We start from the raw sequence: 27,405 nt of genomic DNA, 5'->3' as shown, positions 1-27,405 counted from the left end.
TCAAAGCTTTTCCCATTGAGACACACATAGAGTCAAAGCATGGATATAGAGATCTTGAACGATGTGGATCTCAGGTGTGTATAAGAAGACATGAAGCAGAGAAATAGAAAGTTCACACTTGTAATACGCTTCTGTTGTACAGGGCATTGTTGCCAGTAAATTATCCGCTATGTACCGCAATACTACACGGAGTAATCCAATAGAATACATATCCAAATGTCGAGAAATGTTCAAACCAACCCTATTATACACTTTACCCAAGCGCCGTATGTTGCTTCGCTAATGCCAGCATATGCTATATATCAAAACATGTAAGAAATTGACTGCTTTCAAGGTGACGACTGCAAAACTTCCGCCACAGCAGGATCCTCGTCACCAGCCTCTTTGGTAAAGCCAGTGCCTTTGCGGACGTGCATTAGCAGACGCAGTGCACCGGCAGGGGTGACACCTTCAATCCGCCTTGCCATACCAACACTGACAGGCCGCACACGTTCAAGCGCTTGTTTCTCTTCGTTGCTGATCCCATGGATCATGCCGTAATCAAGATCAGCCGGCAATAGGAGATTCTCATCTTGCAAGAACCGCTTGGCCATCTTCTCCTGGCGCTTGAGGTACGGCGCATACCGACCTTCAATGGCCACGCGGGCCCGGATAACTGGATCAAAGGAATCAGGGACATAGGCAACTCCAGGCGCAGACTCAATGTGTGGGATCAAGGCGTTAATGTCCACACCGTCGAGACACAGAATTTCTAGTGCTGAGCGGATCGAGGTGTCGGCGCGCACCTTGAATCCCTTTCGAGACCAGGCAGAGGACGAGAACTTTGTGTTGGCAAGTAGAGCTTGGAGTTCTTCAATTTGCGCTTCTGCCTCTGTGAAGTGGCGCCAACGCTTGTCCGAAACGACACCAGCATCGCGAGCCATGCGTGTCAGGCGAAGATCAGCATTATCAGATCGGGTGGAGATGCGGTATTCACTTCGAGTGGTGAACATGCGATATGGCTCAGACACACCCTTGGTGATGAGGTCGTCGATCATGATACCGATGAATCCGTCCGATCGAGTTAGACTGAGAGGCTCTCGATCCTGTGATTCCAGACCGGCGTTCATGCCTGCAATGATACCCTGTCCGGCTGCCTCTTCGTAGCCAGTTGTGCCGTTGATTTGACCCGCAAGGTAGAGACCGCTGATGAGCTTGGTTTCCAAAGTGGATCGCAGGTTGCGTGGGTCAATGTAGTCGTATTCAACACCATAGCCCGGTTGCAGCATCTTGACGTTCTCAAGACCCTGTACAGTACGCAGCATGGCATACTGCGCATCTGCTGGAACGGTCATAGAAATGCCGTTCGGATATATCACATCGTTCGGGGCAAATCCTTCGGGCTCAAGCCAGATTTGATGCCGTGTCTTATCCTTGAATCGCATGATTTTCGATTCCAAAGATGGACAGTAACGAGGCCCCCGTACAGTCTCTCTGATATGGATAGACTTGTCCAGGTTTGCACGGATGATATCATGGGCCTTTTCGTTGGTATGGGTCATCCAGCAGGTGAGTTGTCCCTCATCTCCGACCTCGACCGTTTTATTCAAGTATGAGAACGGCTGTGGAGGAGAGTCACCACGCTGAACCTCTAGCCCTGAGAAATCAATGCTCTTCATATCCAAACGTGGTGGTGTGCCGGTCTTCAATCGTCCCAGCGAGAAACCCGCATCACGGAGAGACTTGCTCAGCCCATAAGTTGGGGCCTCTCCCATCCGGCCAGAGGGGTACGCCTCGAGGCCAATGTGGATCTCACCACCCAAGAAAGTCCCAGTGGTGATAACCACACGGCCAGTAGGGATGACCTCGCCAGACTCCAGTCGAACACCGACAATCTTGCCCTGTGCACCCGGAGTATTTTCTCCCCCCTCTTTGGAAACCACAATGTCCGCCACCTTGCCCTCCACGATGTTCAGGTTCTCGGTGCTGACCAATTCCTCTGTCATGTACTTCCTATACAAGTCACGGTCGATCTGCGCGCGCGGCCCCCACACGGCGGGACCCTTGGAGCGATTCAACATCCGAAACATGATGCCCGCTTTGTCAATGATTCGGCCTGCGACACCATCCATTGCATCCACCTCTCGGATCATTGTGCCCTTTCCTATTCCACCGAAGCTGGGGTTGCACGAACACACGCCAATGTTCGATAACGAGGGGGTCACGAGCGCAGTGCGTGCGCCAGAACGAGCAGCAGCAGCACATGCCTCCGAGCCAGCATGACCGCCGCCAATTACAACGACATCGTAGGGTCTATTCCAGAATAGGATTCATGTTAGCGATGGTTGAATCTGATCAGGAGAGATCAACTTACCGGGAGCCCTCGGCCACAGTTGCCAGCCCACGGAATCTGCAAATGGGTAAACGGACCCCGATGCGCGGGCGCAACAGAGTCACAGGCCGAGCTCGAAACGCCATACTGAATTCGTGAGTTCCAAAATAGCAAAACACGAACGAAACGAGAGTTTGCAACATTTGTTATCGCGATAAGACATAAAAAAAGTTACCGTGGTCACGTGCAACGATAAGACTCTCACATAATCATCTTGCGCCATCGGCCAATTGCGGGGCTGCTGATGTTCAGCGAACCCTTACATTCTTCTCTTTTCCTTCGTCTTGACCACAATTGTTTCATTTTCCTTCAGCATATAATTCACCATGAAGGCGTACTGGTACGACAACAAGTCGGTAAGCTTCACCGCCTCATTTCCCATAAAAACTGACCCGAAACCTTCAAATATATCACCGATGACGCAAATGGATCAACTGTGGATAACTAAATAATTTTACGCAAAATGTAGGGCGACCAGCGTGAGCCCCACGACTCTGGTCGCGCCGTGTCTGAGGATGTCCTTGCCAAGCTTGGTGTCCTGTATAAGCACTGCCCAACGATCGAGGACGTTGACAGCATTGCGTCTGAGCGTGGCTACAAGAACCGTGACCAAATTTGCGTCTCGCCGCAGACAATGGGTGATGTGTACGAGGAGAAGGTGAAGACATTCTTTGCGGAGCACCTGCATGAGGATGAGGAGATTCGCTATATTCTTGACGGCGAGGGATACTTTGATGTCCGCGGTCAGGAAGATGAGTGGATTCGTATCGACCTGGTCAAGGATGATATGATTATCCTACCTGCTGGTATCTACCATCGTTTCACGACCGACGAGAAGAACGTATGTAAAGGAACATCTTTGACTTCTTCAGAAGATTCTATGAATGTATAACTTACTTGTTCTACAGTACGTCAAGGCTATGCGTCTCTTCCAGGAGGAGCCTAAGTGGACGCCGCTTAACCGTGGTGCTGAGGTGGATGTGAATCCCTACCGCCAGCAATACACAGGAACCTTCCTGCAGTCGGCTTCCGCATGAAATGACATGGTCGAATGGACACTTGATGCTTAATGACCGAATTGACTTAATGGAAGAGAATGGATTTAGTTCATTCAATACATATATTCGCCTTGAATAAGGTGATCTTACACGTATATTTAGTGTTTTATTGGACTTTACAAGGCTGTAGAATATGATTCTACCATCATGTATTGACGGGCAGACTACTTCGTTACTATACAATATTGAGACAAGCACGATGACGCAGTAGTAAGACCTGGCAAACATAAACATTGAATGGTGATCATAAATCTCTGCCTGCAGTTACTCCACCGGGCATACCACCCGGCATGGAGAACTGGTCGCTTGCACCACCAGCACTGTCCTGCCGGGTCATACTCGGGCTCCGCAAGCTCCCCATATCAGCATTGAAGCTGCTACTGCGCGAGCCTGCACCGAGTCCTAAACGAGGATCCAAAGGCAAAGGTCCACGGAACCGTAGCCCCTCCGGTTCACGGCCGTCGGAAAATTGATACGGGCTCGCTCCTGCCTCGGCAGAGCCAGCGCTGCGTGGAGGTGCAGTAGACCCGGCATCGGATTCTTCGCCAGGCCTTACGCCAGTCCTACCCATACGGGGCCATAGATCTGGGAGTCCCACAACTTGCACACGGGGCTCAACCACACGTTCTTCAAACCACGCGTGAACTCGGGCCTCAACCAGCTGGGCAATTTTGGGCACATCTTGGAGACGGCTGCGCGAACCAATGAGAGAACGCACAGAAAGATCAAGTCGGTAATCTGGAAGGAATGAGAACGCGACATTGCTCTTGGGACTGCTTTTGGGTGGGTTCTGATCCTGGGCAGACCCGGTGGCTGTATTGGAACCTGGTTCCACTGTAGGCTCGGGTGTCTTTGCGGGCGTATCAAGGGGGTCCTCTGTTGATGCCGGAATCAACGAAATACACAGAGTTCCTGAAAATCGAACAACGGAGACCGACAAAGCAACCGGTAAAATGGCAGAGCGAGGCTTGGGATAATTGAGTACCATAGAAGTTTCTACAGCAATTGAGAGGTTGTCGTCGCTAAGGTCCACATCCAATAGGGCTTGTAGCCTGCCACCGTCGGAATTGGGATCGTCCACCGCGATAATGCGACAATTGCTGAAAATGGGGAATTCCTCTCCCAATGAGATATCGGTGACCGTAATCTTGTCAATGAAGGATGGCTTCTTTTCCGGGTTATTCATAGCGGCATTCAGGGAGCTCAAGATCGAGGCTGTGGGCGAGTCCTTCAGAACGTAGGCAGTTTGCCTGTACTGTGCAATGGTCTGCGCAATCAAGACATTGAACCAGTCCAGTGACTCCGGTTGGTGGGACGAGTGGTGCATTCGATGTCGGCCATGTTTGGACGGATTAGTAGGAATGGCGCTGTAGTAGGTCTTTCGGAGAATAGAGCGTGTATTGGTAGAGGAGGCAGGCACCGGACGAAGAACATTTGAGTTTGAGGGTTTTTCTCGAAGTGTCTTTTGATCTTGCGGAGGGTTGTAAACTGAGCTGTAGCGGCGGTGGGATGTGCGGTTGGATAAGCCTCGGGAAGGAGGCGGTGGGGCTTCACCGAAGATGAAGAACTTGATGAATGCGCCGATCAATAATACTACAGAGAGCTGTCCTAGGAGAAAGCCCTGGGTGAAGGACAAGCTGATCGAGGGGTTAGCGATCTAGATCTCATTCATATCGTCATAAGTCGGGCATACGATGATTGAGGCGCCAAAAGCGCTGGGTCGGCTAGAGAATCATCAGCACAAAGCATTCAGGTTTCAAGGTTCTTCACACGCACGTTGTTGGAGCGCCATCATCAGCGGTGGGCAATGCCTACTTGTGGTGCACCCATCCCCACTGTCAGTTGGAGGTTCCTAACTCTCGGCGAGTGGATCTTTTTCTTGGCCCGAACCGCTTATCGATTATCGCTTATCGCTTATCGCTCTCCTCAGGACACGCTGACTTGGAAGGTACTCCACCCCACTGACGTACGTGCAACAGCTATTATAGCTATCATTTATAAAGACCAACCATCTTCACGTACCTACAATCAACTGTACCAGTCTACACGCGTGCTAATACATACTGGTTGATCCTAAACATAAAATGCGCGGGCTTACATCTGCCATCACCGCGCTGCTGCTCACCTCATCAGCACTATGCGCGACACAGAACCCACCAAGCAAAGATGCCATTCTACTCTCCAATGTCAACACTCTGACACTACGTGCAAACCGCATGACAAACTCTCGTCGAGTCTCGCCAATCCCACAACTTACCTGTGTTGGCCCATCAAAAAAGATATGTGACCTCTACCAGCCAGAGGTAATGCGATGTACGAACCAAGGCTATGACTACGATGAAGAAGATGTACAGTGGACATGTGAAGCATCACTTCCGTCCGAATTCAAGCTTGGTGCGACAGATGTTATGTGTGAGGGGTATCGAAATGCCAACGACAAATGGGTTCTAAAAGGAAGCTGTGGTGTCGAATACCGGATGCTATTGACGGAGCATGGTGAAGACCGCTTCGGAAGATCTGCCAACAAAATGATGGCCTCTGATCAGCCGGTGTGGGAATGGTGGATGAGCCTTTTGTTTTTCACCTTCACCTTTGGAGTCTTCGGGGTGATCATTTGGCAGTTGTGCTGTGGCCCTGCCTCAACTCGAACGCCCAGGGGTCCACGTCGGACAAGAGGGGGATCTTGGGGTGGTGGCGGTCCCGGTGGTGGAGGAGGTGGAGGCGGCGGCCATGATCCTTACTCAGGACCACCCCCTGCCTACGGTAGCTGGTGGAATGGGGACAAGCCTACAAATGGAGGACGATCTTCTCAAGGTTGGACTCCTGGGTTCTGGACTGGTGCTCTTGGAGGTGCTGCTGCTGGATATGGAATGGGGCGACGACGTTCAGGTGGTGGATCGTCTCCGCGAGGGCCGACTGGGCGATTCGGTGGTGTCAATGCAGGCGAAGGCAGTTCGAGAAGTCGCTCACCACCCCAGTTCTCGAATTCATCCAGCAGTACTGGATTTGGCTCAACAAAACGCAGATAGTGGATGACGGGTATCTGGACAAACTGCACAGATGACGGTGCCAACAATATTCAATACGAAATGTAGCTTTTGAAGCCGGATCCAGGCCTTGGAATCATGGAAGTCAGCGTTGTGAATTATACATAACATATGATTTGCGAAAAACTTCCTAGTATTCTTCTCTATGCAAACAGACTATATAGCTGTGAAACTCCATTGGCATACCTCCCTGTGTATCATTCGCTGAATGCAAAGAACGCCGGTAAACCCTCAAAGCACATTCCAGTGCTAGCCACCCGATCAAATCTTAAACGCCCGCTGAAAATTAAAGAAGAAGAAAAGAAATATAAGACTAATCATCGATGGACCCCAGCACCTCCTCTGTCCCACCACCTGCACTCTTGATCTGCTTCTTGCTGTTGCGCTTGCCCTTGATGGGTGCAGCGTTGGCTTTATCATCAGCCTCCCCTTCGGCGTTGGTAGGATTGCGAATCATCTCTTCTTGTAGTTTTTTCTCTTTCTCGTGCTGCTCTTCAATCTTCGCCTTCTCGTCATCCAGCTCTTGTTGGATGACCTTGGGATCATCATATGTTTCATTGGTCAACAGCGAGTATGCTTCAATATCGATGATCTCACGGGGGCCAAACAAAGCGTCATTGATCCGCTGAGCATCCTTTCTCTCTTCGTTGTTGTACTTAAGCTTGATTTGCCGGCGGGATCGCCCAGGGAAAAGCTTGCTAATGACCATGAAATCGGTGCCGAACATGCGGAGGCCACGGTAGAACAGATCTGTCATCTCCTCATCCCAAGTTTCCGTCTTTGATCGCTTGCCATAAGTGGCCTGATTAATTTTCCGGGTGAGTTGGTTTTCCTCCACGACGTCCATATCTCCGGCGTCCCGAGCTGCATCCGCATGTCGATCTACCTGAAGTGAGGCTGCATCAAGCACAATTTCACCGTTGACAATACGCATGACAGGGCCAGTTGCCTTCTCAGGTCTCTCCGGCTCTTTGCTAGCCTCTGCTTTGGAGGTCTGAGGCGTTGCAGGTGTTCCATCCTTTTCCTTCTGCTTCCGCTCTTGCTCTTCCAGCTCTAGTTTTCGTAATGCAATCTCACGGTTCGACTTTTTGCCTGTCTTCAAATCCTTGCATAGTTCTGACATCTTGATAACGTTCGGTAGAATTTCCACCGTGTCTGCACCTTCAGGCGTAGTTTCACGCTTTCGTCGGCGAATCTTTTTCGGCTTTTCGGCGCCATCGACGTCAGACGTTCCTGCTTTTGAAGCCTTGCGCTTTCCCTTTGCCGATGCCCGACTTGGCTCTGGGGTTGAGAGTGCTACGGAAGAAGCCGCCACGGAATGCGCTGGGGTGTCACTGGTACGCCGGGTAGACGGAGGAGTTGCGATAGGTCCCCTGGGGCGTGGCTGAATCTTCGTCTTGGTGATTTCAGAGCTTTTCTTTGCCCCCTTCAATGAGATAGGAGGTGTTGCCTGGGACTCAGCACCCGAGTCTTGAGCAGGGGGTGCATCGATGGTGACGGTATCTGTGAGATGTGCCGCTTCCAAGGCGGGCTGATTCGTGGCAGTCTGTTCAACGTCATGTTCAATAGACTGCACGATAGTTGGTTCCGTAGTGAGAGTGCGGGGAGATGTTGGTTCATCGACGGTGGAGGGCGGGGTTGCTGTATAGGTGACTGAAGGATTTGGCACAGGACTTGGTACCGAGACGGGAACTTTGATTTTGGGTTGAGGGGTTGGAATAGATGTGACCGGCTTCGGCACTGTTTGCACTGTCTTTAGAGGCTGGGGTGCGGCGACGGTTGTTTCTTCGATAACGGTTGATTTCTCGGGTACGGCTTGCGAGGCGGATGGTGGGGGAACGGGCGGTTCAACGATAGTCGCCTCCGGACTTTCTTTCTCCTGTTCAATTGCCTGTGAAGCTTGGGCAGCTTGGGCTTGGGCTTGTTGAGCGGCACTGGGTCGCCGCGCCGGCGCGGCAGGCGCGCGACGAACAGGCGCCTTCGGCGCAAATTTCTTGCCCGACTTATCTGGAACGAATACTGTTAGCAAGGTGGCTTGTAGTACTTGAGGGGGATGTTTGGACACGTACTGATAGCAGAACTCGAAAACGACTTCATGACTGCCCATAACTAAGGTTATCGGGTGGGGTTCAAAGATAGAAAAAGTTGACGACCCATATGCGGGTTGGATCACGTGAAGCTTATGTAAGGATGACGCTCAGATGAAGGCAACTCCAAGAGCAGGAACAGGTATTCAGGTTGAAGCATCTGATCGGAAGTGAAGGGAATCTGACCAGACCATCTCCAAGGTTTTGTATGCTGGGATTGGTATAATTGCATGTAAGATGTGCGGCAAACCGCTAAAACATATTGCGTCAACTAGTCATAGTTACACGTAAGGTCATGATTGACTAATTCAATGCAATAGGAACGGTAAGATACACAATGATCTCAGTCTCGACTAGGTGATATCGCACGAGAACACTGTCAATCTGCTACAGTTTCTGGTCAGGGTCCGTATGTATTCAATGGACGAAAAACAGATGACTCGAGCTCATAGCTGCAATGAGTGCCGAGTCATCGATCCACCTTGGCACGTGCATTATATTCAATAGGATCATTGTCTAAAGAACTATAAAATGCTATCATAGATTATCAGGCATGAAAGGGGCCTAATGACATGCTTCGGACCGGGGAGATGTTTCCCCTTGGTATGAACCATACAGCGTCCCGCTCATGGCGTGATGCGGATACATAAAGAAGCTCTGAGATGAATGATCAACGACTTAAGTATGCAAGAATATTCTCGTGTGTAATATCTCTTCTATAGCCTCAAAATCAAGTAAAAACTAGTGCCCAAGGAGCCTTGAATCATACTATAAAGTCACCTGATTGTTATCAAAGCCCACGAGACTCATTTCTCGTCATGTAATTTACGGGGAAATCTCTGTTCTCTACACAAGAATCCAATCTCACCCAAGAAATTTCTTCAGCCCCTTTCAATTTCGAAAATCTTGCCAGAGTTCTTGTCGTTGAATTTTCTTTCTTTTTTTCTTCATTGTTTCTCTTCTTCCCTTTATTCAATCACCTAAGAAAGCCCTAGATCGTCATTGTTCCCCACTCGGCAGGCGACTTATCGCGGGACCCAGAAACGCGCTGAAAGGCCTTGCGTCCCTCTTTCACCTGACTTCCTTTCTCCTCTTCCACCCATTCATCTGGAGCTTCCCTCCGATTCCCCTCCACCTCTCCCCGCTTTCATATTTCAATCCGTGCCATTATGGGTCAGACCTTGTCGGAGCCGGTGGTCGAGAAGGTGAGTTGCAATTTTCCATTGCCCCTGCCCCTCCCCACACTGTCAAATGGGATATCCCGGCCTTTTTCTTCGCCCGAGGCACATCACCACCACCTCGGGCCCGCAACACCCTGATGCACGGTCGTATATCTGTTTCGGTGACTTTTTTGATGGGCCACTGCGATCTACAGGGTCGCAGTCCCGTCGCTCATGGCCAGAATTCCACTTTTTGAGGATCGGCCATGCGGGGTCCTGCTGACTCGGAGGGGCTGAGATCGCTTCGATCACATATAGGCCCCTGCACTCCTATTATGGCTTCTTTCCACTACCGCCATAAAACTGCTTGATAGCTTGACTGACCTATTCTTGTTTGTTCTTGATCTAGACATCGGCCGAGGGCGGAGATGATTGCTGCATCTACGGCGTGTCTGCCATGCAAGGCTGGAGAATTAGCATGGAGGATGCCCACGCTGCTGTGCTCGATCTCCAAGCGAAGTACATCAACGAGGACAATAAACCGACCCCTCCGGACCAGCGTCTAGCCTTTTTCGGTGTATATGATGGCCACGGTGGAGACAAAGTGGCACTATTTACTGGGGAGAACCTCCACAAGATCGTTGCCAAGCAGGACGCATTCTCCAAGGGAGATATTGAGCAGGCGATGAAGGATGGTTTCCTGGCTACTGACCGGGCAATTTTGGAAGGTTCGTGGAGGTTTTGACTCCAGAGAGTAGATGGATTGAGCCCCTTCTATTCTATTTTCCTGCTTTACCCTCGGACTTCGTTTCTAACCATGATTGTTTTCCCGGTGCAGACCCTAAATATGAGGAGGAAGTGTCCGGCTGCACTGCTTCAACTAGCATTATCTCGAAGAATAAGATCTGGGTGGTACGTGATGCATGATAAGGGCTACGAAAGGATCGGAGAATGACTAACATGGGTAACAGGCAAACGCCGGTGACTCCCGGTCTGTGCTGGGTGTCAAGGGCCGCGCAAAGCCCCTTTCATTTGATCACAAGCCCCAGAATGAAGGTTAGTGTTGATTCGTTTCCGGACCCAAGCCCCTCTGCTCACACCTCACATAGGCGAGAAAGCTCGCATTAGTGCTGCGGGTGGCTTCGTTGACTTTGGCCGTGTCAATGGAAACCTGGCTCTGTCCCGTGCCATCGGTGATTTCGAATTCAAGAAGAGCCCTGAGCTGTCGCCCGAGCAGCAGATTGTCACCGCATACCCCGATGTGACTGTGCACGAAGTGACCCAAGATGATGAGTTCCTTGTCATTGCTTGTGATGGTACGTTCAATCGTCTTGAATCTAAGGGAGATCCCATACTTATATATGATTTCAGGTATCTGGGATTGCCAGTCCTCCCAAGCTGTGGTTGAATTTGTTCGGAGGGGTATCGCTGCCAAGCAGGACCTGTACCGGATCTGTGAGAACATGATGGATAACTGCCTGGCTTCCAACAGCGAGACTGGTGGAGTTGGATGCGATAACATGACCATGACCGTCATCGGATTGCTCAACGGCAAAACCAAGGAGGAATGGTACAACCAGATTGCAGAGCGGGTTGCGAGCGGAGACGGTCCTTGTGCTCCGCCCGAGTACGGCAAGTCTCACGAGGAATCCGAAGGAAGTACCTCTTCGTGCTGACGGTCAGAGTTGCGCACAGCCGAATTCCGAGGCCCTGGAATCCGGAACCAGTTCGAGGATCAGCCAGATGACTATGACTTGGAGATGGAGCGCTCGCGGGCTTTTAGTGTTCGCTCGGCCGGGGGCCGGATCATTCTGCTTGGCGATGGCACCGAGGTCATCCCTGATCAGAACGAGGAGGAGCTATTTGATCAGACGGAAGACCATGATCTGGTTAACCAGGTGCATCCGACCGATTCCATCCGGAATGACCGCGAGGCCACCCCTGGACCTCAAGGGAAACATGATACCTCTCAAATATCCGAATCTCCAGCCTCTACGGACGACAAGTCGACCGCCTAGGTTCGGATCCTAGGAGGACCCATGGGCCGATCTATCTCCTTTTTCTATCAAACCTCCTGTCCTTGTTTGGCATTCCTTTTTTTTAACCTTCCCGCCCGTTTTTGTTTGTCTTAACGATTTCCTGCCACCCCTTACGAACCATGCTTCCGCTTTCTGTGCCCTTTCTCTGTTTTGTCTTTGTTTCTTAGTCATTTGTTGGGCCAATTGAGTCCGTTCGGTGCACTCTCGCCGTGGGATTCATGTCAGCGTGAGTTGGAAAGAGAGACAGGGTTTGGGAGGAGGAAGACAGGGTTGATCATAGGTATGAGGGAGGCCCTTCGCCGGGAGCCATGGGCCTTCATGAACACGTCTTGTCCCTTTTTTTATGCCTTCACACCACGAGATACCGCAGAAAATGCCTCGCTATTGACGAACCATTACACTTTATCCACGCCGTGCCGTTCTACATTTTATACTTTATCTGCTTTTTTTTTTCAAGACCTAGTTCCTAGACCAGATCCTAGGTAACTGGATCGGGGGGGACTACATGGGAGTGAACACAAAAGAGAAGGGGATTTTGATTTCCACTCTGTTTATCTGGTATATGCTTGAGTGGATACCCTGGTAGACATTTGACTGTTTATTGGAGTTCCGGGGAGCTGTCACATCTCGGTACAAATAAGACCTTTCTTCTAATGATCTTTCGTAAACCCTCGAAATAAAAGGAGTGATAGATCGATCTACAGGGTCTGTTAGTTTTCAGTTTCATAACAAGTGCCGTCATCGGCAGCCCCCACTTGTGCCCCAAAAAAGAAAATTACCCCTAAAACCGGATCAAGCCGCTTACACGTTGACATCTCTCTTTCCATCTCTCTTTCCTCGAGAGAACTAGAGAACACACTCCCCTTGTCTCCGTCATGTCTTCCACTTCTCCCGCTGGTAAGCGCAAGCGCAGCGCTTCCCACCTTCCCGTTCCTCAATCCACAACTGAGCTCCAACCTTCTTCGCGCGACGCGTCCGGCGAAGAGGGCGGCGAGGACTCGACCGGGCCTACCAATGCGCCACCCAAATCCAAGACACAGGACTCCACCACTTCCTCTCACAAAAGGGCCCGCAAGAGCTCCGGCGCAGCATCTGCGACCGCCAACGGTGCCGACATCCCGATACACAAGGAGGATCCTGGGGAGCCTTCCGAGACCACAGTGGCTTCTTCCGACATCGAGAACCCTCCTCGAAACCGACCTGGTCTTCACATTGACTTGCCCAAGGACCAGGATTCTATGCCCCCGCCACAACGTGGTGTGTTGCAAGATCCGGTGGGTTACAAGACCAACCCGCCGCCGACGGGACGGCCAGTGCGAGTCTACGCGGATGGAGTCTTTGATTTGTTCCACCTTGGGTATGTTCCAACCACAGTCGATGCTTTGATCCGAACTCGATCGCACATTGAATTATGGGGGAAATAGAGGTCTGTCTGGACATATGCTAATCTCGTGGCAGGCATATGAGACAGCTTGAGCAAGCCAAGCACGCTTGCCCCGATACCTACCTGATTGTCGGCGTCACTGGTGATGAGGAGACTCACCTCCGCAAGGGTCTTACTGTGCTCAGTGGTGCCGAGCGAGCTGAGACGGTGCGGCATTGCAAGTGGGTGGATGAGGTCATCCCCAACTGCCCATGGGTGGTGACTCCGGAGTTTTTGTCGGAGCATCAGATTGACTACGTTGCTCACGATGACCTGCCCTACGAGGCTGCGGAAGGCGATGATATTTACGCGCCCATCAAGGCCCAGGGCAAGTTCCTGGTTACTCAGCGTACAGAGGGCGTCAGTACCACAGGTCTTATTACTCGGTAGGTGGTGACCGGTATTTCAGATTCGTTCCATTTTCACTTATTAACGAGAGGTCTTTTTAGCATTGTCCGAGACTACGATCAATACATCTCCCGTCAGTTCAAGCGCGGTGCCTCCCGCCAGGAACTCAATGTCTCTTGGTTGAAGAAGAATGAATTGGAGATCAAGCGACACGTGGTGGAGCTCCGGGACAATATCAAGAACAACTGGACTATGACCGGTCAAGAGCTGGGTCGGGAACTGCGACAGATCTGGCAGAACAGCCGGCCCAGTAGCCCGGCGCCTAGTACCCGCAACAGTGTGGATTACGGCAGTGCTCGTGGTCCCCTGGCCAGCCCTACTGGTGGTAGCAAGTCGCACTTGTCTCGTGTGGAGGCCTTGAACCGCCCCGACAGTCCGATGGGTGGTGCCCGGAACGAGGACTTTGCCACTGGTTACAGCCTGGGATTGATTGGAGGTGTACGAGCATGGGTAAATCCTCCCTTTCTGTCCTTCTACATGAGCGATCATTAACTGTCCTTCTAGATGATGCGTAGCCGTCTTTCTCTCCAGGAAACTCCCAGTCAAATGCACTCCCCCACAGAAGAGGAAGAGCCTGGATCCGAGCAGACCAACGGCTACGATGATGAACTTCGTGGCCGCGTCGGCAAGGACGTCTCGGCCCAGTAGGGAAATGGATTCGATTCCTCTTGCATCCAACATTTGCATTCGGTTCTTGTCTTATACTTTTCTTGTGCTTCCCCAAATTGCGATCTCCTTTGTCGGGTGTTGTGGCGTCCCTTGCTTTGTCCTCCCTAATACTCCGAAATTGAACCAATTTCTGTTTGTCGGCTGTAGCTGTGGCTATATGGATTGGCTCAATTCGTTATGCATCGTTTTGCTTCATTTGTTTGCTCGAAATCGAGTAGCGTGAGACCATGTTGGTCCAAGAAAAGCTTGGGTTGGCTGAAAGACTAATGGAATGGGATTTGTATAGATTGCCCTGGGTATCCCCGGGTATCTGGGTTTGGTATCTCGGTAATAATTCGAATATTAGCAGGGATTGTCGATTGTGTTAAAGTTATAGATATAGACAAGTAGAGCACTGAGTATATCAATTTATAACATATGCAACGCTGACTCTTTCAACTGTATCTCTCTATCACAGACTCTTATGCAGAGTATCAAAATGGGTATCACCAATGAGACAAGACACGAACAGAAACAGAGGTATATAAGGAACAGAACCAAAATCAAGCAGTAATAGCTAGCTGCCTCTTCCTGATCGGAACCTCTCTCAATGCCTCCAAAGCCCCCGCAAAATCTTTCAATCCCAATCCCTCAATCTCTTCCAATGGCATACCAACAGGTGAACACATCACACACCTCAACTGATCCCTCAGCAACGCCGCATCCCTGACCAGATCCCCTTCCAGGACCCCCTTCGCCGCAGGATCACACCGCGCCGTAACTGCCATCTCAAACCCCTGCAACCCCCGAACCTTCAACAATGGCAATAACCACGGCTCAGTAAGAATGAGCGGAATTCGCTGCTGTCCACCCGCAACAACCACCACCCCACCCCCCGAGACCATACCCGTGAACCGGCCCAAATCAATACTTAATTTGAGTTCGGACAGGTTCGGCAATTGCGCTACTATATCCCAGAATTGGATCCACAGTGCATCGCTGTGGGTATGCGCGTAAATGGAGCCTTTGTGATCTTGGCCGGAAAGTGGTTGCCACACTGGCATCCATTGCACAGTCAGACGTCTGATGGAAGCTAGATGCCTTTTTCCGATGCTTTGTGTGAAAGCAATGAATGTATGTAGATCGTCCACGTCGAACGTGGCGTTTCGGTAGAGTAGATCTGATGCTTCGGCGTAGATGGCTTGGCAGCTACGGAGTAGGGCTGAGTGGCTGTTGCTTAGGTTTTCTGGCAGAAGATCGTGGGTGTGTGGGTATAGTAGTCGATCTGAGTGGCCTGGCACTCGGCCGTCGTAGATACGCCACCGGGCTGGTGTTAAAGGACAGCAGTGGCGGTGTTGAGGGAGAGAGGGATTCTCTTCGGGACAGCGGACATGTCGGAGTTTGTTTTTGATTGTTACGAGGTGGATTGTGTTTGAGCCGAAGACGTAGGTCCATATCATTTGACGAACTTCTGGTGGGAGGCGATGGAGAGAGCTGGTGATTTGAGAGTTCATGGGTTGTTTGGGATTGATCGGGGGCTCATTGGTCATGGTTGGTGAGCAGATCTTGCGTTCCTGAATTAGGGATTGGACGGTGTCTTGCCATCGTTGACCGGTGGAATAGTAATGCCAGATTGAATAGGGGTCTCGAATGACCCAGGTGTCGAAGTGGCGCATGTCTAAATGATTGACCTAGTATAGGGACATGTAGTAGATATAGGCATGGAAGAATGATATGCAATATGCAATGGTTTCTATAAAAGAATTGATCTGACAGGTAAATCCGGGGATGAATCCACTAAACCGGGGCAAAGTGGACTCTTTAATAGTCTCCACTATCTTTGACCAGATGAAGCCATATCTGTACCCAAAACTACTTTCAGATTCGATCCAATAATCAGTCTCGGGCGAACTCGGATTTGGCGTTGGCCGCTGCAACCTTATGACGTCGAATGCACTGATGCGGGTTTATGAGGAGCAGAGTGCTCCGGTTCAGATATGCGCAGTGGCGTAATCAATCCGAACACAAAGATGTGCGCCATTTAACTCTTGCTGAAACTCAATCCCTCGGTTACCTATCAAGCCTCCTCGTCCACATCCTTGTAACGCGGCTGATCAACAACCTCCTCAGCTGGTTTCGGCTCCGATCGTCCTTCCTGCATAACTGCTACATAAATTGCACACGCAAGGATGAGCACCGACCCCGCCGCACTCACGAGGGACAGTGTCGTTCCCCAGATCATCTTATCGTAGAAGAGTGCAAACACAACCTGCGTGTATACCATGCTCGTCGCCCGCGATCCTTGTCCGCCTTTACTAACCGACACCTCTGCCGGTGGCACGTACGACAGACCCGCTGTCAAAAGGAACTGCAATAGGAACCCACAAACACCCAACCCGACCATAAAGGACCACTCGAGTGTGTTACTAGGCAACCGGAATGGAACCCCTGGCACCGCAGCCATCGCGACAAGCGAGATGATCGTCGTCACACTGGAAAAGTACGTCACCGAGACGAGAGGGTGCGCACGTCGCCCGATCATGCGGATGGACGTGTATGCGCCCGCGGCTCCGATCACACCCACAAACGCCACGATCGTCGCTAGGACGTGGTGATACGAGTCTGCCGAGCCGGGACTGTCACCGTTGCCGCCTTCGCGCTTGCGAAATGGCTGCGCAATCAGGATCACGCCTCCGAGTGAGACAAGTGCGGCGAGCTGTTGCCGGGTTGAGAATGTCTCCCCGGGAATAAGGAGCGAGCAAGCATAACAGGTCATGATAGGCGCCAAGAAGGTGATCACCGTTGCTTCGGCTAGGGGGAGGTACTGAACTGAGTAGTAGATTCCGTACACGCCTAGGAAGCCAAATGTGGCGCGCGTAATGAGTAGGACTAGGATGGGCCGTGTGCCGAACGGAGCGGGCACGCGAGCGTACCACATGTAGAGGTAACTTGCTACTGCTGTTATGGACATGCGGGCGAATAGAATCTATGTATGTGTCAGTATGGTATGTTATAGAGAATTTTCTTGGGAGATATAGATCAAGATGTGAGGTGATCATAACTTGATCGTTGTCAATGGATTGATATCGCACTTACCTGGAATGGATGCATAGAGCTATTGATCTCCAATAATTGGGTCATAACATTCATTGAGGCGCCAAACATCTGCGCTAATAGCACTAGGAACATGCCCTTATTCTTCAACCAGAATATGCGCAACTTCGCATGCGCTGCGTGGCGAGGCCGCGAATCGGCTGCGGCAATTTCGGATTCATCGTCTTCGATCGGATATGGTTCATATGCTACTAAGGACCGGGGTTCATCATCACTGTATTGCTCGATCGGCAGGGGTGCATCGGGGTGATCTTGATCGGCGGCGTTATTGGAGGATTCAGGCTGGGGTGCCATGCTTGTTTCGTGACGTCGTGACGGTCGTTTCATTCGTTTCTCTATTTAAATAGAACTCTATTTTAGGGAAATAATGAGGTGGAACAAAGGAAAGATCAGATAACAGAGGTGAAGAAAGTTGTCGAAGTGAAGAAATGAAAAGCTGAATAGCGCGCATGACAAGTGGATCCACTATCAGGGTCAACCCAGTTGATCGTAGAGTACAGAATATCATGGGTTGAGCGATTTTCTCGATTTTTTTGCTTTTTTTCTAGTCAATCTTGACGTGCGTTGTAACTGCATGTAATGAGAGGGTATTTGAGTACAGGTATCGAGTATACAACAGGAAGGGTAACGATCTACATTACATTCATCTCGTCTCATCTATCTATACAAAAGTAAATGTATCACCGCCCTTTTCACGCATCATATTACCAATCCGCTGGGTTCCAACCACTCGCTCCAGCTTCAGTGCATCCCACTTGGAGAACAGCACCCGCACGCCACCCTCTGCGGCCTCAGCCAGCTCGGCCGGATCAAGTCCCAGGAAGCCAACAATCTCCTGGTAGAAAACAGGGTTCTCCGGCAGACCATACATAATAATGCGCTTCACTCCACGGATATGGTAGCGACGGAAATGGTGGGCACGTTCGGTGTACAGAAGCACGGAATGACGACCACTCATGAAATGACTGCGGGCCCGCGACATCTCGCTGGTCTCACTGTACTCGGAGATCGCGCCGAAGGAGACGTGCGTCGTTTGAGCCGAGGTGGCAAAGTGGTTGCGCACGCGCACAAAATCCAGGTACGAAGGAACGAAGATCAGTGTGCCCGAGCTACCCTTGCCACGTCCCGTGATGTTCTTCACTAGCGTCGAGAGCACGGTCGAGGTGAAGTGCTTGAATCGTGCGTCGGGGTCCTTGGCCGGGGAAAGACTGTCGATCCGGGAGAAAGTTTGTTTGACCGAGACTGGGAGGGGGAGCTCGGTGATCGCGCCGGCGTGGGTGGGTGTGGCTTTGAGGCGACCGGAGGCATTTTGCATTTGGGTGGAGAAGAGTGAATTAATCTCGGGTGTGATGAAGGATGCAAGCATGATGGTCTGTCGCACGTGTCGGGCCTGGTCGTCAAGGTACCAGTTGCGGACACGACTGAAGTCACAGCCATGGGCCTCCTTGGGTTGCATATTGAGGTGCTGGAAGATATACGACACATGGTCCCAGTTCTGCATGAGCAAGGCATCGGCGTGGTCCACAATTACGACTTCGATAGAGGACAGGAAGTCATGGTCTCGCTTCTTGGCACTATGCAAGGATTAGCATGGTTTGTACAAGCTTATGCATAAAACGGCACTTACTCTGCTTGGTCCATGATTGTCCGCATGCCCAGTGGACTAGCCAGAATGATGTCGGAACTGTAGAATTGCGAAAAGTACTTCACCGTCTTGCGGGTGAACTTTAGTCCCAATCGGAACATATCGTCGTTGTTGCCGCCGAACAATTCCCGAGCATCCTCTGTCTTATGATCCCATCCCTCACTGGATGAGGAGAAGGTATCGAGGAAACGCTTTTTGTTCTCCTGCTGGTCGACCTGGTAGAACTTGGTGATTGAGTTGACGACCCGGACGCAAGCCTGTCGAGTCGGTAGAAGGTAAAGAATCTTAGGTCGAGTAAATCCCTGGTCACGACACTCAACATCGGTGTCAGGGTCCTTGGCCAGACGAGCATTGTTCTTCAGCACCTGGTCTCGGGTCTTCATCAGGTGGTTGACGGCGTGGAGGGCCATAACATCTCGCAAAGCATCTGCGGTATCGGTAGATCGAGCGCCGTAGAGAACATCCTGGTAGTCAAACACATATGGGGCAATCTGCTGAACGTCCCCCTGCAGGGTGGGCAAAGACTCTGTGACGCGAGGCTTCAGCTTTTGCTTGACCTGGAAAAACATTAGCTACAATGCTCGTATGTCTACAACACATATACCCTACCTTAAGATTAGCCGTAGCTTTCATTGCTGGAAGCAGAGATGTAGTGCCATCACCCAGATCGGGCACGGTGCGCACCAGTCGCAGCCCATCCACTTCCTTCTTAGTCGAGGACCATTTGTTGGCTTCGATTTGCGCAATCTTCTTGGTAATTTGGAATCCCTCTCCAATATCAAAGTGTTTCTCGAACGGTCCAACCGCATCTTCATCGTCTTCGGCTTCGGCTTCGGCTTCGGCTTCTTGCTCCTCTTCCTCATCGTCCGAGGGTGCTTGAGCTTCCAAGTCGTTGGCACCTCCAGACTCCCCCTCGTCCTCTTCTAGCACATCTTCTGTTTTCGATTCAGCGAGCTTTCTTCGCTTCGCAGCTGGTGGCTTCGAGTCTGTGTTGGCTTGGAGGAGTTCGAGCAATTCGTTATATGGGCGTGCTGTGGGTTGTTCTTCGTCGTCGTCGCTGCCAGATGATACCTCATCCATCATGGTATCGTCTTCAACCTCCTCCAATTGATCATTGTTAGCTTCGTCCCCGGAGGATGCTTCCGATCTAAATTTAGTTAGCTACTGATATTGTATGAGCTTGCGATTCCGGGACTTACTCAATCTCGTCCAATCGTGACGATGTGAATCCTCTGCGACCTGCACCACCACGGCCACCACGACCACCACGGCCGCGACCACGGCCGCGAGAGCCAGAGCCACCGCGACCTCTGAAGGACATTCCACCTCTTCCACCTCTGGGAGCAGGCATATTGAATTGTTGGATTTAAAGGTGGTTGTAAATGAGGTTTTTTCTTTGCGAAAAAGAGGTGGTCCGGCTTATCTTATCTTAGCGCGAAAATTCCCACACACAAAGAATCGGAACAACCAAGTCACGGCGCACTCCACTTGCTCCAAGGAAAAATTGTCCCTCCGAAGTCTCCAAATCGTGAGAGAGTGTCGAAAAACCTCCTCACCCACATCCACCCTTCAATCCCACCATGGCCGAAGACTCCTTCCTGCACCTCGCCCGCCCCCTGGGCCCTGTCTCTGTGGGGACCGCTCCCACCACTGCCCCTCTGAACGTGGTGATCCAGCCGCAGGTACGCAGATGAAACCCAACATCAAATCATATCCAGGTCTCTAATTTATCTCTTTTCCAGGCCATCTTCTCCATTCTCGACCACTCGCTTCGCCGTAATGCCGATCAGGAACGGGTCATCGGAACGCTGCTTGGAACACGATCGGAGGATGGAGGCGAGGTCGAAGTGCGCTCCGCGTTCGCCGTGGGTCACTCCGAGGCTGAGGACCAGGTTGAGGTCGACATGGAGTACCACAAGCAGATGCTGGCTTTGCACTTGAAGGCCAACCCGCGCGAGGTTCTGGTCGGCTGGTATGCCACCGCCTCTGAGCTCAACACTTTCTCCGCCTTGATCCAGAACTTCTACAGCGGTCAGGGTGATGGTACATGGCCTCACCCTGCCGTTCACCTGACTGTCTCGACCGAGCCCGGCAAGGATCTCGAGACCCGTGCCTACATCTCCGCCCCCGTTGGTGTCACCGCTGAGCGGGCCGCCGACAGCGCCGCTTTCATTCCCGTCCCCTACGAGCTCCGATACGGTGAGGCCGACAAGAGCGGTCTCGAGGCCATTGCCAACGCCAAGGATTCCGAGGAGCGCTCCGCTTCCATCACCTCCGACGTTGAGGCTCTGGAGCGTGCCATTGAGGAGGTTATTTCCATGATCGACCGTGTGTCACGATATGTCGAGTCGGTCATTGATGAGGAGGCCCCTGCTTCAACTGCCATGGGTCAGTTCTTGCTGAACGCTCTTGCTCTGGCCCCCAAGGTCGAGCCGGCTGACATTGAGCGCGACTTGTATGTTCCTCCCTCTTTTGGTCTCATTCTCTTTCTTTTCCTTCTCTTTTACTAACGGCGCAACAGCAACAACCACATCCAGGACGTCCTGGTTGTTTCTTACCTGGCCAACACCATCCGCACACAGATGGAGCTGTCCAACCGGCTAGCAACTGCCCAGCTGACCCTGGGTAGCGGTGAGGGTGCCAACGCTGAGGGCCGCAACCAGCGTGGTGGTAAGGGTGGCCGTAACCAACGCCAGGACCGCCCCGCTGAGGAGGCTCGCGCATAGATTATGACGGAGAAACGATGCATGTGATTTCAGTGGAGCTCCAATCCCCTTCCCTTTGATGTTATGTCTCGATTCCTTGTTCCAACATCAATGGATTCGTGTTTGTTTGTTTCTATCTACGTTTTTTTTTATTTCTCCTTTTGGACCTCCATTTTCTTTATGAGACAGGCATTTCTTGGAGACACATCTCTCCGTCTGCTTTGGCCGTTCTCGCCCAGACAGCCCGATCAGACCAAAAAAAAGCAAAGTGGCGCATCGGAGTCGATCTGGCTTTGTTCAGATAGAGCTGGGGTATGTGATGGAGGTACTGCGAGTAAGCAGAGAGACTTGGAAGAGAGTCTGCAGAAGACCATGTCTAGAGGACAACCCGGGCTTTGTTACTCCCGGTTTCACGAAGTCGCATCTTACTTGGGCGCGGCGTTTAGTTATGATGAAATGGACATAAAAATGTTACATCTTGTGCAAGTAGCAAGTAATGTGGTAGCAGTATGTATAGGTATACTTCCTCTACAGTTTTAGTGGCCTAGTCACGATCTATATGACAGTAATCACAAGGTGAATATCATCCTTGGATATATTTACGTTACATACGTGTTTAGATTAGCCGGAAACCTCCATTCTGCTCATGTTTGCCAGCTATACGAAGACTCGATTATATCCTCCCTTGGCCATTCTCCCTTGACTCTCTCCATGCTCTCTCATAGCTTCAAGATTATGCCCCGAAAAGTTCGAACCCCTATCCAGGTCGTCCTTATAAACGAAAAGTTTGTGTTGAACTGGAAGCCAAGGGCTAGGAGCTATGTCAGGGCAAGGGTGTCATTGGACTGTGGAACGTCGACTGGGTCCACAGGTTCTAACTACCTGAGGCTTGGATATTCGATGTAAGCTTGTGAACATTGGATACTTATCCTTTGGTGGGATATCAATTTCCACGAGTATTTACATATCTGGTTACTTTGTGCTGGCTATAGCCGCCTCCAGGGCTGGATATACCAGTTCTCAAGATCAATCAAAATGAAAATTGTGTTCCAATATGGTACAATATGTGCAAGCATGTGCAAGGATATCAGAAAATTTATAAAACAATGCCATATACTAAACGCCAAAATCATGCACCGAGAAACATGAAGGTGGCCATGCCCACCAACCCTCCAACAAAAATAATAGTCAAAATTCCAGCTCCAGCTTTATCACCGGTGGTAACCGGTTTCGTTGTCTGGCCGCTGCCCGCATCTTCGTTCTCACCAGCATTGACGTTACTGCTACTATTGCCACCCGTTTTCGACGTCACAGGCGGTCCGTATTCGGTGCCGTTAATCCACGGTAGCATCTGTACGCTGAAGGCATTGCTGGCACTGATTTGCTGTTCCATTCCTTGTAGTCCATCCCAGGTACCTGTTGTCCATCGGACACCGCAAGTGCTGTTGCTGTTGCCCGTGCAGGAATTCGCCGCGCCTTGGCCGGTGGCTTGGAGTTTTGAGAGGATCTCGTCGTATAGTGATGGGATGAGGAGGGCGGTTTGGGCCAGCCAGCTGGCTACGAGACCCTTGAAAAGGACTTCGTTGTTGTTGCAAATTTCGCGGGTTTCGCACTCCCAGTCTGAGATGATGTAGTTGTTCTTCTCAGTAAAAAATGTTGACCAAAGCGTGTTTAGGAGTCCTGTGGTACAGTTGAGCCAATACTCGTCGTTCGTCTATTCTTCTGTTAGTGGATGTTCCAATCATGGTTACGAGTAAAGTATAAAAGAAAGACTTACCGCGGCGTATAAGTAGGCGCAACCGCCAAAGTAAACACCGTAATTGTAGGTCCATCGGACCTGGTCACCGTTGGCACATTGTTGCTCGCCGTTGGTCGAATCGTCAACGGTCCACGTGCTGTTATCGACCAGTGGTACGGAACAGGACCACTCCCAGGTTTTCTTCGCCCAGGTGTAATATTCTTCATTGCCGGTGTAACGATAAAGGCGAGCGGCCAACTGGAAGAAACCACCATTGGAAACCGCGTTCTTCATATAGTATCCACTGCCCTCGTAGATGTAGATTTGCCAGCGCAGTCCACCACCGCACATGGTCGTGTCCCATCGGGCCTTCTGTGTGTTGAAGACACCCTGGGCGAGCGAAAGCCAAGAGAATCCGGTCGGGCGATCGGGGAGCTTGTATTCAACGGCTGTCATGGCGGAGAGACCCCAAAACATTTGATCGTCGTTACCCTGGGAGCAAATGTATCAGCATCTCGAGCGCGATCCTAGCCATCGTCCGTCGCGGGTTGCTATCAGTTCTTACCAGGAAACTACTGTAGTTCGTCGGCATGTAATCTCCGTTCGTACCACTCTGCCATTGCAAGGCAACACTGAGCTCCTCGTTGTAGTAATCATCCCCCGTAAAGTGCCAGTAGTTGAGCAGCGCCAACAGCAGGGCTGAACCTTCCCACCACTTGCTAGGGAATGCACCGGGGATCCCACCGGTCTCATTACCGGTATAATAGGTCATCATTCCGTATGTCGCGGTGCTGGCGGCATTTTTAATAGAGTCTGTGGACGTGTCAGCGGTATTGACCCGATCCAAGACCATTTATCTTCTCATACCTTGACTGGTGGCGACGAGTTCAAGCGCTAGGGCTTGTCGGCCAAGCGCCAGCACATACAGAATAACTGCACATATTGACCTTGTGCCGTTAATCTGCATGACAGGCGTAGGAAGCGAGACCAGAAGCGAAATCGGAATCGAGATCGCTAGAGCGATGGGGCGGAGAGTGCCGAGAGGTAACGGGCGTATATAAATGGATAAGGAAATGGATAGCGTGGTCTTGGGCTTGGAAATCAAGCATTAAAGTCAATGCGATGGGAAAGGGAAAAGACAGCAATCAGGTAAGCCCCAGTTTGCCCCGCGAGCCTCACATAACAGGGCCTTGGGCCCTGGAAATTAGGATAGACCCTGACAAAGTGGAGTCGCTTTCCAGTCATTGTTTTCACTGGTTTAATTTCGGTACAGAAGGGTCTGTTGCGACCCACTTTTCACCATGGGATGTGGGAAATTGGGTGATTTTCGCCCTTCGCACAAAGCGTTCAATAACTGGGAGATCGTCAGGAGGAATATAGGATACACGTATGGTATATTGTAGCCTATATCCCGTTTAATAAATTTCATACTGTACGAAGTTCTCGATTCCCAATCTCTCACGGATGTTTCACACAGCCTATATTGATCCCTAGTATGATACATAAACTTGGAACCCAATCAAAAGTCCCTCTCGCACTGATTGGTTTTAGGGTAAAAGGGGGCGATGGAATGGACCAATCCCAACCTTCTCTAATGATCTCACCAATTGAATTGTTCTTCTATTTTTGGTTTAGCCGATCTCTCGCCAGGAAAGGCAATGCTAACTCCTGACATCATTCTTGTTCTTGGCAGTTGCCTACGTGATGCTTAGCTAAGTTTTATCATGATAGGCGAAGATGTGATTTATGTATAATCTTGTGTATATACATGGAGATCTCGACCCAGGCGGATCTACAATAGAACGAACTATACTTATGTCGTACTAGGCTCGTATTCAGGGTCAGGGTCAGGGCCAGGTACAGACCCTTGCCCCTTCTAGCGCGTATTCGTACTAAGGACACTACAGGTTAGCGTTTAAATAATTATTCAATGCCCTTTCCATAGATTGTATTGATCTGACTGGCTGATTCGCTTAGACTGGAAATCAAATCTCGCATCGACTTCTACACGTTTAGATCAAAGAAACAATGGTAAAATTTGATTCGACTATATCCATGGGTATTTTTGTTCCTTGTCATGTTCCGTACGCCATATCCATAAAAGCAAATCCAGCGCCGATAACGAATGTCCAAAAGTGGAAAATCTGATAATGAAATCATCCGATGGTTTTCCTCTTCTTCGAGACCGACTCCTCAGTAGCATCTGATCCTCTCCGGGTTGCAGCTCTCTTGCCTTTACCCTTGGCCTTCTTTCCAGTCGGAGCAGGCAATAGATCATTCCCAGCATCCGCATCATTGGCTGGGGCTGCCCCCTTCTTCCCAGCATCTTTAGCAACCTGATCATCGTTCTGATCAAAGGCCTTCCGCGCCTCCTTGAGTTCACGCTCCATGCGCAACAGCTCTTGCACACGACCCAGCTTATTCGGGTCTCGGCGCAGCGCGAAGCGGAAATCGTCAACCTTGATCTTTTGTCGGCGCGCGTGGTGTGCGACCTGCGCGGCACCGTGGCAGAGTTCGAGGATGAAATCCGTGACAATTTCGTCGAGGACGCGCACGGTTTCGGGAAGGGGCTCGGATGAGAATGAGGGATGGGGACTTGGGTCACCGTAGGCGAGAAGTAGTAGTCGTACTGGATATCGATGTTAGGGTTCCGCGTTTGAGAATTGGATACAACTGTAAACCAGATTCGGAGGAAAACTCACGCTCAGACGAAAAATTCATCTGGCCCTTGTGCCGGGCGGCACGAGCACGGGGTTCTGCCATCCTCGATGGAGGGGGCAATTGTCTGGTTTTTGAGGTTGATGGTTTAGAAGTGGATATAGTGGGAGTGTCTATAGGATTCCAGCCGGGTTTGTAGCCCGCGCGGATGAGATTGGTGTCCTGGGGGCTATGTGGCCAAGGTGGAGAGAAGTCGCCGGGTACGTAGGCCGATAAAGATCGAGATTGTGCAGCAGGTGTCGTTGACAATGGGCGACAAACTGCAGACGGGGTTGGGACAGGAGCCGAGTTGGGATTGGGAGTCGGCATCCTCAATCGGAGCTTCAGACTTCCCCGTTGGCCCGTGCGTTGAGCGGACATGGTGGGCAGAATGTCGTGAACGATTGGTGAACCTTCTTCCTTCTCTGCGTCTCACTTCGATCTTTTGTATTGTTCCTTGAAGGGACGTGGGGCATCGCTTTTTCAAGATGGTAAGTCTGGTTTGGGATTTTATCTTGCTCGAGGTGCTGAAGGTCGAGTGTCGAGCTGTCGAGCTATGACGCATATCAGCATACTGTGTACACTTTGTATAACCGACATCATTACTCACCACGAACATCCACTTAGACGGCCCTTTTCAACCTTCAATCACTGGTCTTGGTGATTCTCTTGTTGATCTGCACGAGCACCTATGCCCACTCGATCATGCCAGGGATCATGGATCGCAACCAGAACGGGTAAGGACCCTCGAGACTTGGCCTGGCGGGGAGATAAAGAAAGTGACAAGAACTGATTATTTGGTTGTTACAGGATTTTCGGTATCTTCTGGAAATGTGCACGCATAGGAGAGCGCCTCAGCCCCTATGTCAGCATATGCTGTTTTATGATGGCGGTAAGACTCTCTGGCCCCTCTTGTAGAATCCAATGCTCACTGGTGATTCACTTACAGGTCTCGATCTTTGTCGGGGGTTGAACATGTTCCTGGTCGCTTTTACTCGGGTGAGGTATCAACAATCAGAGAAAATGAATGGTCAAGGAAGATGAAACAAAGAGACAAGGTTTACTGGCGCATCTTCTAGTCTGTCTATGAAATATTTCAAGCGCATGGCAAATTGCCATAATGATTCTATGTATAGTACATGAGCCGAATTGACATTATTTTCACGAAATCAACGCTTGCCATTGGGGGGTCGAGCCAAGGCCTCCATATGCGATGCATGTGATACAAAAGGGTATGATACAAGAAGTTGAGAGAACGAAAGGCA

The 27,405-nt window shown here is 50.8% G+C and overlaps 14 protein-coding genes across 14 annotated transcripts; 6 read left to right on the top strand and 8 right to left on the bottom strand.

Moving 5' to 3' along the window:
• Nucleotides 1-228: 228 nt before the first annotated feature.
• N7503_001390 (tRNA modification protein MTO1) lies at nucleotides 229-2,483 on the bottom strand. The gene is made up of 2 exons (XM_057060937.1): nucleotides 2,354-2,483; nucleotides 229-2,292 (listed from the first exon to the last, which is right to left on the bottom strand). Exons 1-2 carry the CDS (start codon nucleotides 2,455-2,457, stop codon nucleotides 330-332), a joined length of 2,067 nt encoding a protein of 688 aa, XP_056924899.1. The 5' UTR covers nucleotides 2,458-2,483; the 3' UTR covers nucleotides 229-329.
• Nucleotides 2,484-2,697: 214 nt separating this feature from the next.
• N7503_001389 (acireductone dioxygenase (Ni2+-requiring)) lies at nucleotides 2,698-3,408 on the top strand (the record flags this gene model as incomplete). Its single annotated transcript, XM_057060936.1, has 3 exons — nucleotides 2,698-2,727; nucleotides 2,841-3,212; nucleotides 3,280-3,408. 3 exons carry the CDS (start codon nucleotides 2,698-2,700, stop codon nucleotides 3,406-3,408), a joined length of 531 nt encoding a protein of 176 aa, XP_056924898.1.
• Nucleotides 3,409-3,673: 265 nt separating this feature from the next.
• On the bottom strand, nucleotides 3,674-5,258 carry mmm1 (ERMES complex subunit MMM1; the record flags this gene model as incomplete). The annotated part of the gene is made up of 3 exons (XM_057060935.1): nucleotides 5,206-5,258; nucleotides 5,123-5,153; nucleotides 3,674-5,066 (listed from the first exon to the last, which is right to left on the bottom strand). Exons 1-3 carry the CDS (start codon nucleotides 5,222-5,224, stop codon nucleotides 3,674-3,676), a joined length of 1,443 nt encoding a protein of 480 aa, XP_056924897.1. The 5' UTR covers nucleotides 5,225-5,258.
• Nucleotides 5,259-5,513: 255 nt separating this feature from the next.
• Nucleotides 5,514-6,458, top strand: N7503_001387 (DUF1183 domain protein; the record flags this gene model as incomplete). Its single annotated transcript, XM_057060934.1, has 1 exon — nucleotides 5,514-6,458. The coding sequence occupies one exon, from the start codon at nucleotides 5,514-5,516 to the stop codon at nucleotides 6,456-6,458; it is 945 nt and encodes a 314-aa protein (XP_056924896.1).
• A 331-nt stretch (nucleotides 6,459-6,789) lies between these two features.
• Nucleotides 6,790-8,573, bottom strand: N7503_001386 (transcription factor TFIIIB subunit BDP1; the record flags this gene model as incomplete). The annotated part of the gene is made up of 2 exons (XM_057060933.1): nucleotides 6,790-8,483; nucleotides 8,546-8,573. The coding sequence occupies 2 exons, from the start codon at nucleotides 8,571-8,573 to the stop codon at nucleotides 6,790-6,792; spliced, it is 1,722 nt and encodes a 573-aa protein (XP_056924895.1).
• A 1,159-nt stretch (nucleotides 8,574-9,732) lies between these two features.
• N7503_001385 (PP2C family serine/threonine-protein phosphatase) lies at nucleotides 9,733-11,741 on the top strand (the record flags this gene model as incomplete). Its single annotated transcript, XM_057060932.1, has 7 exons — nucleotides 9,733-9,768; nucleotides 10,133-10,451; nucleotides 10,562-10,635; nucleotides 10,695-10,779; nucleotides 10,833-11,039; nucleotides 11,095-11,382; nucleotides 11,431-11,741. 7 exons carry the CDS (start codon nucleotides 9,733-9,735, stop codon nucleotides 11,739-11,741), a joined length of 1,320 nt encoding a protein of 439 aa, XP_056924894.1.
• Nucleotides 11,742-12,490: 749 nt separating this feature from the next.
• N7503_001384 (choline-phosphate cytidylyltransferase) lies at nucleotides 12,491-14,709 on the top strand. The gene is made up of 4 exons (XM_057060931.1): nucleotides 12,491-13,119; nucleotides 13,221-13,571; nucleotides 13,635-14,043; nucleotides 14,098-14,709. Exons 1-4 carry the CDS (start codon nucleotides 12,638-12,640, stop codon nucleotides 14,239-14,241), a joined length of 1,386 nt encoding a protein of 461 aa, XP_056924893.1. The 5' UTR covers nucleotides 12,491-12,637; the 3' UTR covers nucleotides 14,242-14,709.
• A 95-nt stretch (nucleotides 14,710-14,804) lies between these two features.
• Nucleotides 14,805-15,917, bottom strand: N7503_001383 (uncharacterized protein; the record flags this gene model as incomplete). Its single annotated transcript, XM_057060930.1, has 1 exon — nucleotides 14,805-15,917. One exon carries the CDS (start codon nucleotides 15,915-15,917, stop codon nucleotides 14,805-14,807), a length of 1,113 nt encoding a protein of 370 aa, XP_056924892.1.
• A 369-nt stretch (nucleotides 15,918-16,286) lies between these two features.
• On the bottom strand, nucleotides 16,287-17,713 carry N7503_001382 (DMT family transporter). Its single transcript, XM_057060929.1, has 2 exons — nucleotides 17,338-17,713; nucleotides 16,287-17,227 (listed from the first exon to the last, which is right to left on the bottom strand). Exons 1-2 carry the CDS (start codon nucleotides 17,680-17,682, stop codon nucleotides 16,319-16,321), a joined length of 1,254 nt encoding a protein of 417 aa, XP_056924891.1. The 5' UTR covers nucleotides 17,683-17,713; the 3' UTR covers nucleotides 16,287-16,318.
• A 303-nt stretch (nucleotides 17,714-18,016) lies between these two features.
• On the bottom strand, nucleotides 18,017-20,351 carry N7503_001381 (UTP25 family protein; the record flags this gene model as incomplete). Its single annotated transcript, XM_057060928.1, has 4 exons — nucleotides 18,017-18,929; nucleotides 18,983-19,557; nucleotides 19,610-20,147; nucleotides 20,200-20,351. The coding sequence occupies 4 exons, from the start codon at nucleotides 20,349-20,351 to the stop codon at nucleotides 18,017-18,019; spliced, it is 2,178 nt and encodes a 725-aa protein (XP_056924890.1).
• A 229-nt stretch (nucleotides 20,352-20,580) lies between these two features.
• Nucleotides 20,581-21,726, top strand: N7503_001380 (eukaryotic translation initiation factor 3 subunit F; the record flags this gene model as incomplete). The annotated part of the gene is made up of 3 exons (XM_057060927.1): nucleotides 20,581-20,682; nucleotides 20,743-21,455; nucleotides 21,522-21,726. The coding sequence occupies 3 exons, from the start codon at nucleotides 20,581-20,583 to the stop codon at nucleotides 21,724-21,726; spliced, it is 1,020 nt and encodes a 339-aa protein (XP_056924889.1).
• Nucleotides 21,727-22,834: 1,108 nt separating this feature from the next.
• On the bottom strand, nucleotides 22,835-24,410 carry N7503_001379 (glycoside hydrolase family 76 protein; the record flags this gene model as incomplete). Its single annotated transcript, XM_057060926.1, has 4 exons — nucleotides 22,835-23,419; nucleotides 23,483-23,935; nucleotides 24,009-24,256; nucleotides 24,311-24,410. 4 exons carry the CDS (start codon nucleotides 24,408-24,410, stop codon nucleotides 22,835-22,837), a joined length of 1,386 nt encoding a protein of 461 aa, XP_056924888.1.
• A 1,189-nt stretch (nucleotides 24,411-25,599) lies between these two features.
• Nucleotides 25,600-26,521, bottom strand: N7503_001378 (putative transcription initiation factor TFIID subunit 13; the record flags this gene model as incomplete). Its single annotated transcript, XM_057060925.1, has 2 exons — nucleotides 25,600-26,072; nucleotides 26,146-26,521. 2 exons carry the CDS (start codon nucleotides 26,519-26,521, stop codon nucleotides 25,600-25,602), a joined length of 849 nt encoding a protein of 282 aa, XP_056924887.1.
• A 55-nt stretch (nucleotides 26,522-26,576) lies between these two features.
• Nucleotides 26,577-27,145, top strand: N7503_001377 (S-adenosylmethionine-dependent methyltransferase; the record flags this gene model as incomplete). Its single annotated transcript, XM_057060924.1, has 4 exons — nucleotides 26,577-26,631; nucleotides 26,768-26,877; nucleotides 26,951-27,032; nucleotides 27,090-27,145. Coding segments are annotated over 4 exons (303 nt in total), but the record flags the coding sequence as incomplete, so codon positions are not given.
• Between the last annotated feature and the right edge of the window lie 260 nt (nucleotides 27,146-27,405).

This window comes from Penicillium pulvis (genome assembly GCF_028828015.1).
Source record: "Penicillium pulvis strain IBT 33274 chromosome Unknown contig_12_segment0_segment0, whole genome shotgun sequence".
Taxonomy (NCBI): domain Eukaryota; kingdom Fungi; phylum Ascomycota; class Eurotiomycetes; order Eurotiales; family Aspergillaceae; genus Penicillium; species Penicillium pulvis.
This window is presented reverse-complemented; position numbering and strand designations above follow the sequence as displayed.

Excerpts from the sequence above, each read along its gene's own strand:
- N7503_001384 (XM_057060931.1), top strand. The coding sequence starts at position 12,638 with ATGTCTTCCACTTCTCCCGCTGGTAAGCGCAAGCGCAGCGCTTCCCAC. Across the intron at positions 13,572-13,634 it reads ACCACAGGTCTTATTACTCG|CATTGTCCGAGACTACGATC; the intron begins GTAGGTGGTGAC and ends AGGTCTTTTTAG. Across the intron at positions 14,044-14,097 it reads TTGGAGGTGTACGAGCATGG|ATGATGCGTAGCCGTCTTTC; the intron begins GTAAATCCTCCC and ends CTGTCCTTCTAG.
- N7503_001382 (XM_057060929.1), bottom strand. The coding sequence starts at position 17,682 with ATGAAACGACCGTCACGACGTCACGAAACAAGCATGGCACCCCAGCCT. Across the intron at positions 17,228-17,337 it reads GCTCTATGCATCCATTCCAG|ATTCTATTCGCCCGCATGTC; the intron begins GTAAGTGCGATA and ends ACACATACATAG.
- N7503_001390 (XM_057060937.1), bottom strand. The coding sequence starts at position 2,457 with ATGGCGTTTCGAGCTCGGCCTGTGACTCTGTTGCGCCCGCGCATCGGG. Across the intron at positions 2,293-2,353 it reads ACTGTGGCCGAGGGCTCCCG|ACCCTACGATGTCGTTGTAA; the intron begins GTAAGTTGATCT and ends ATTCTGGAATAG.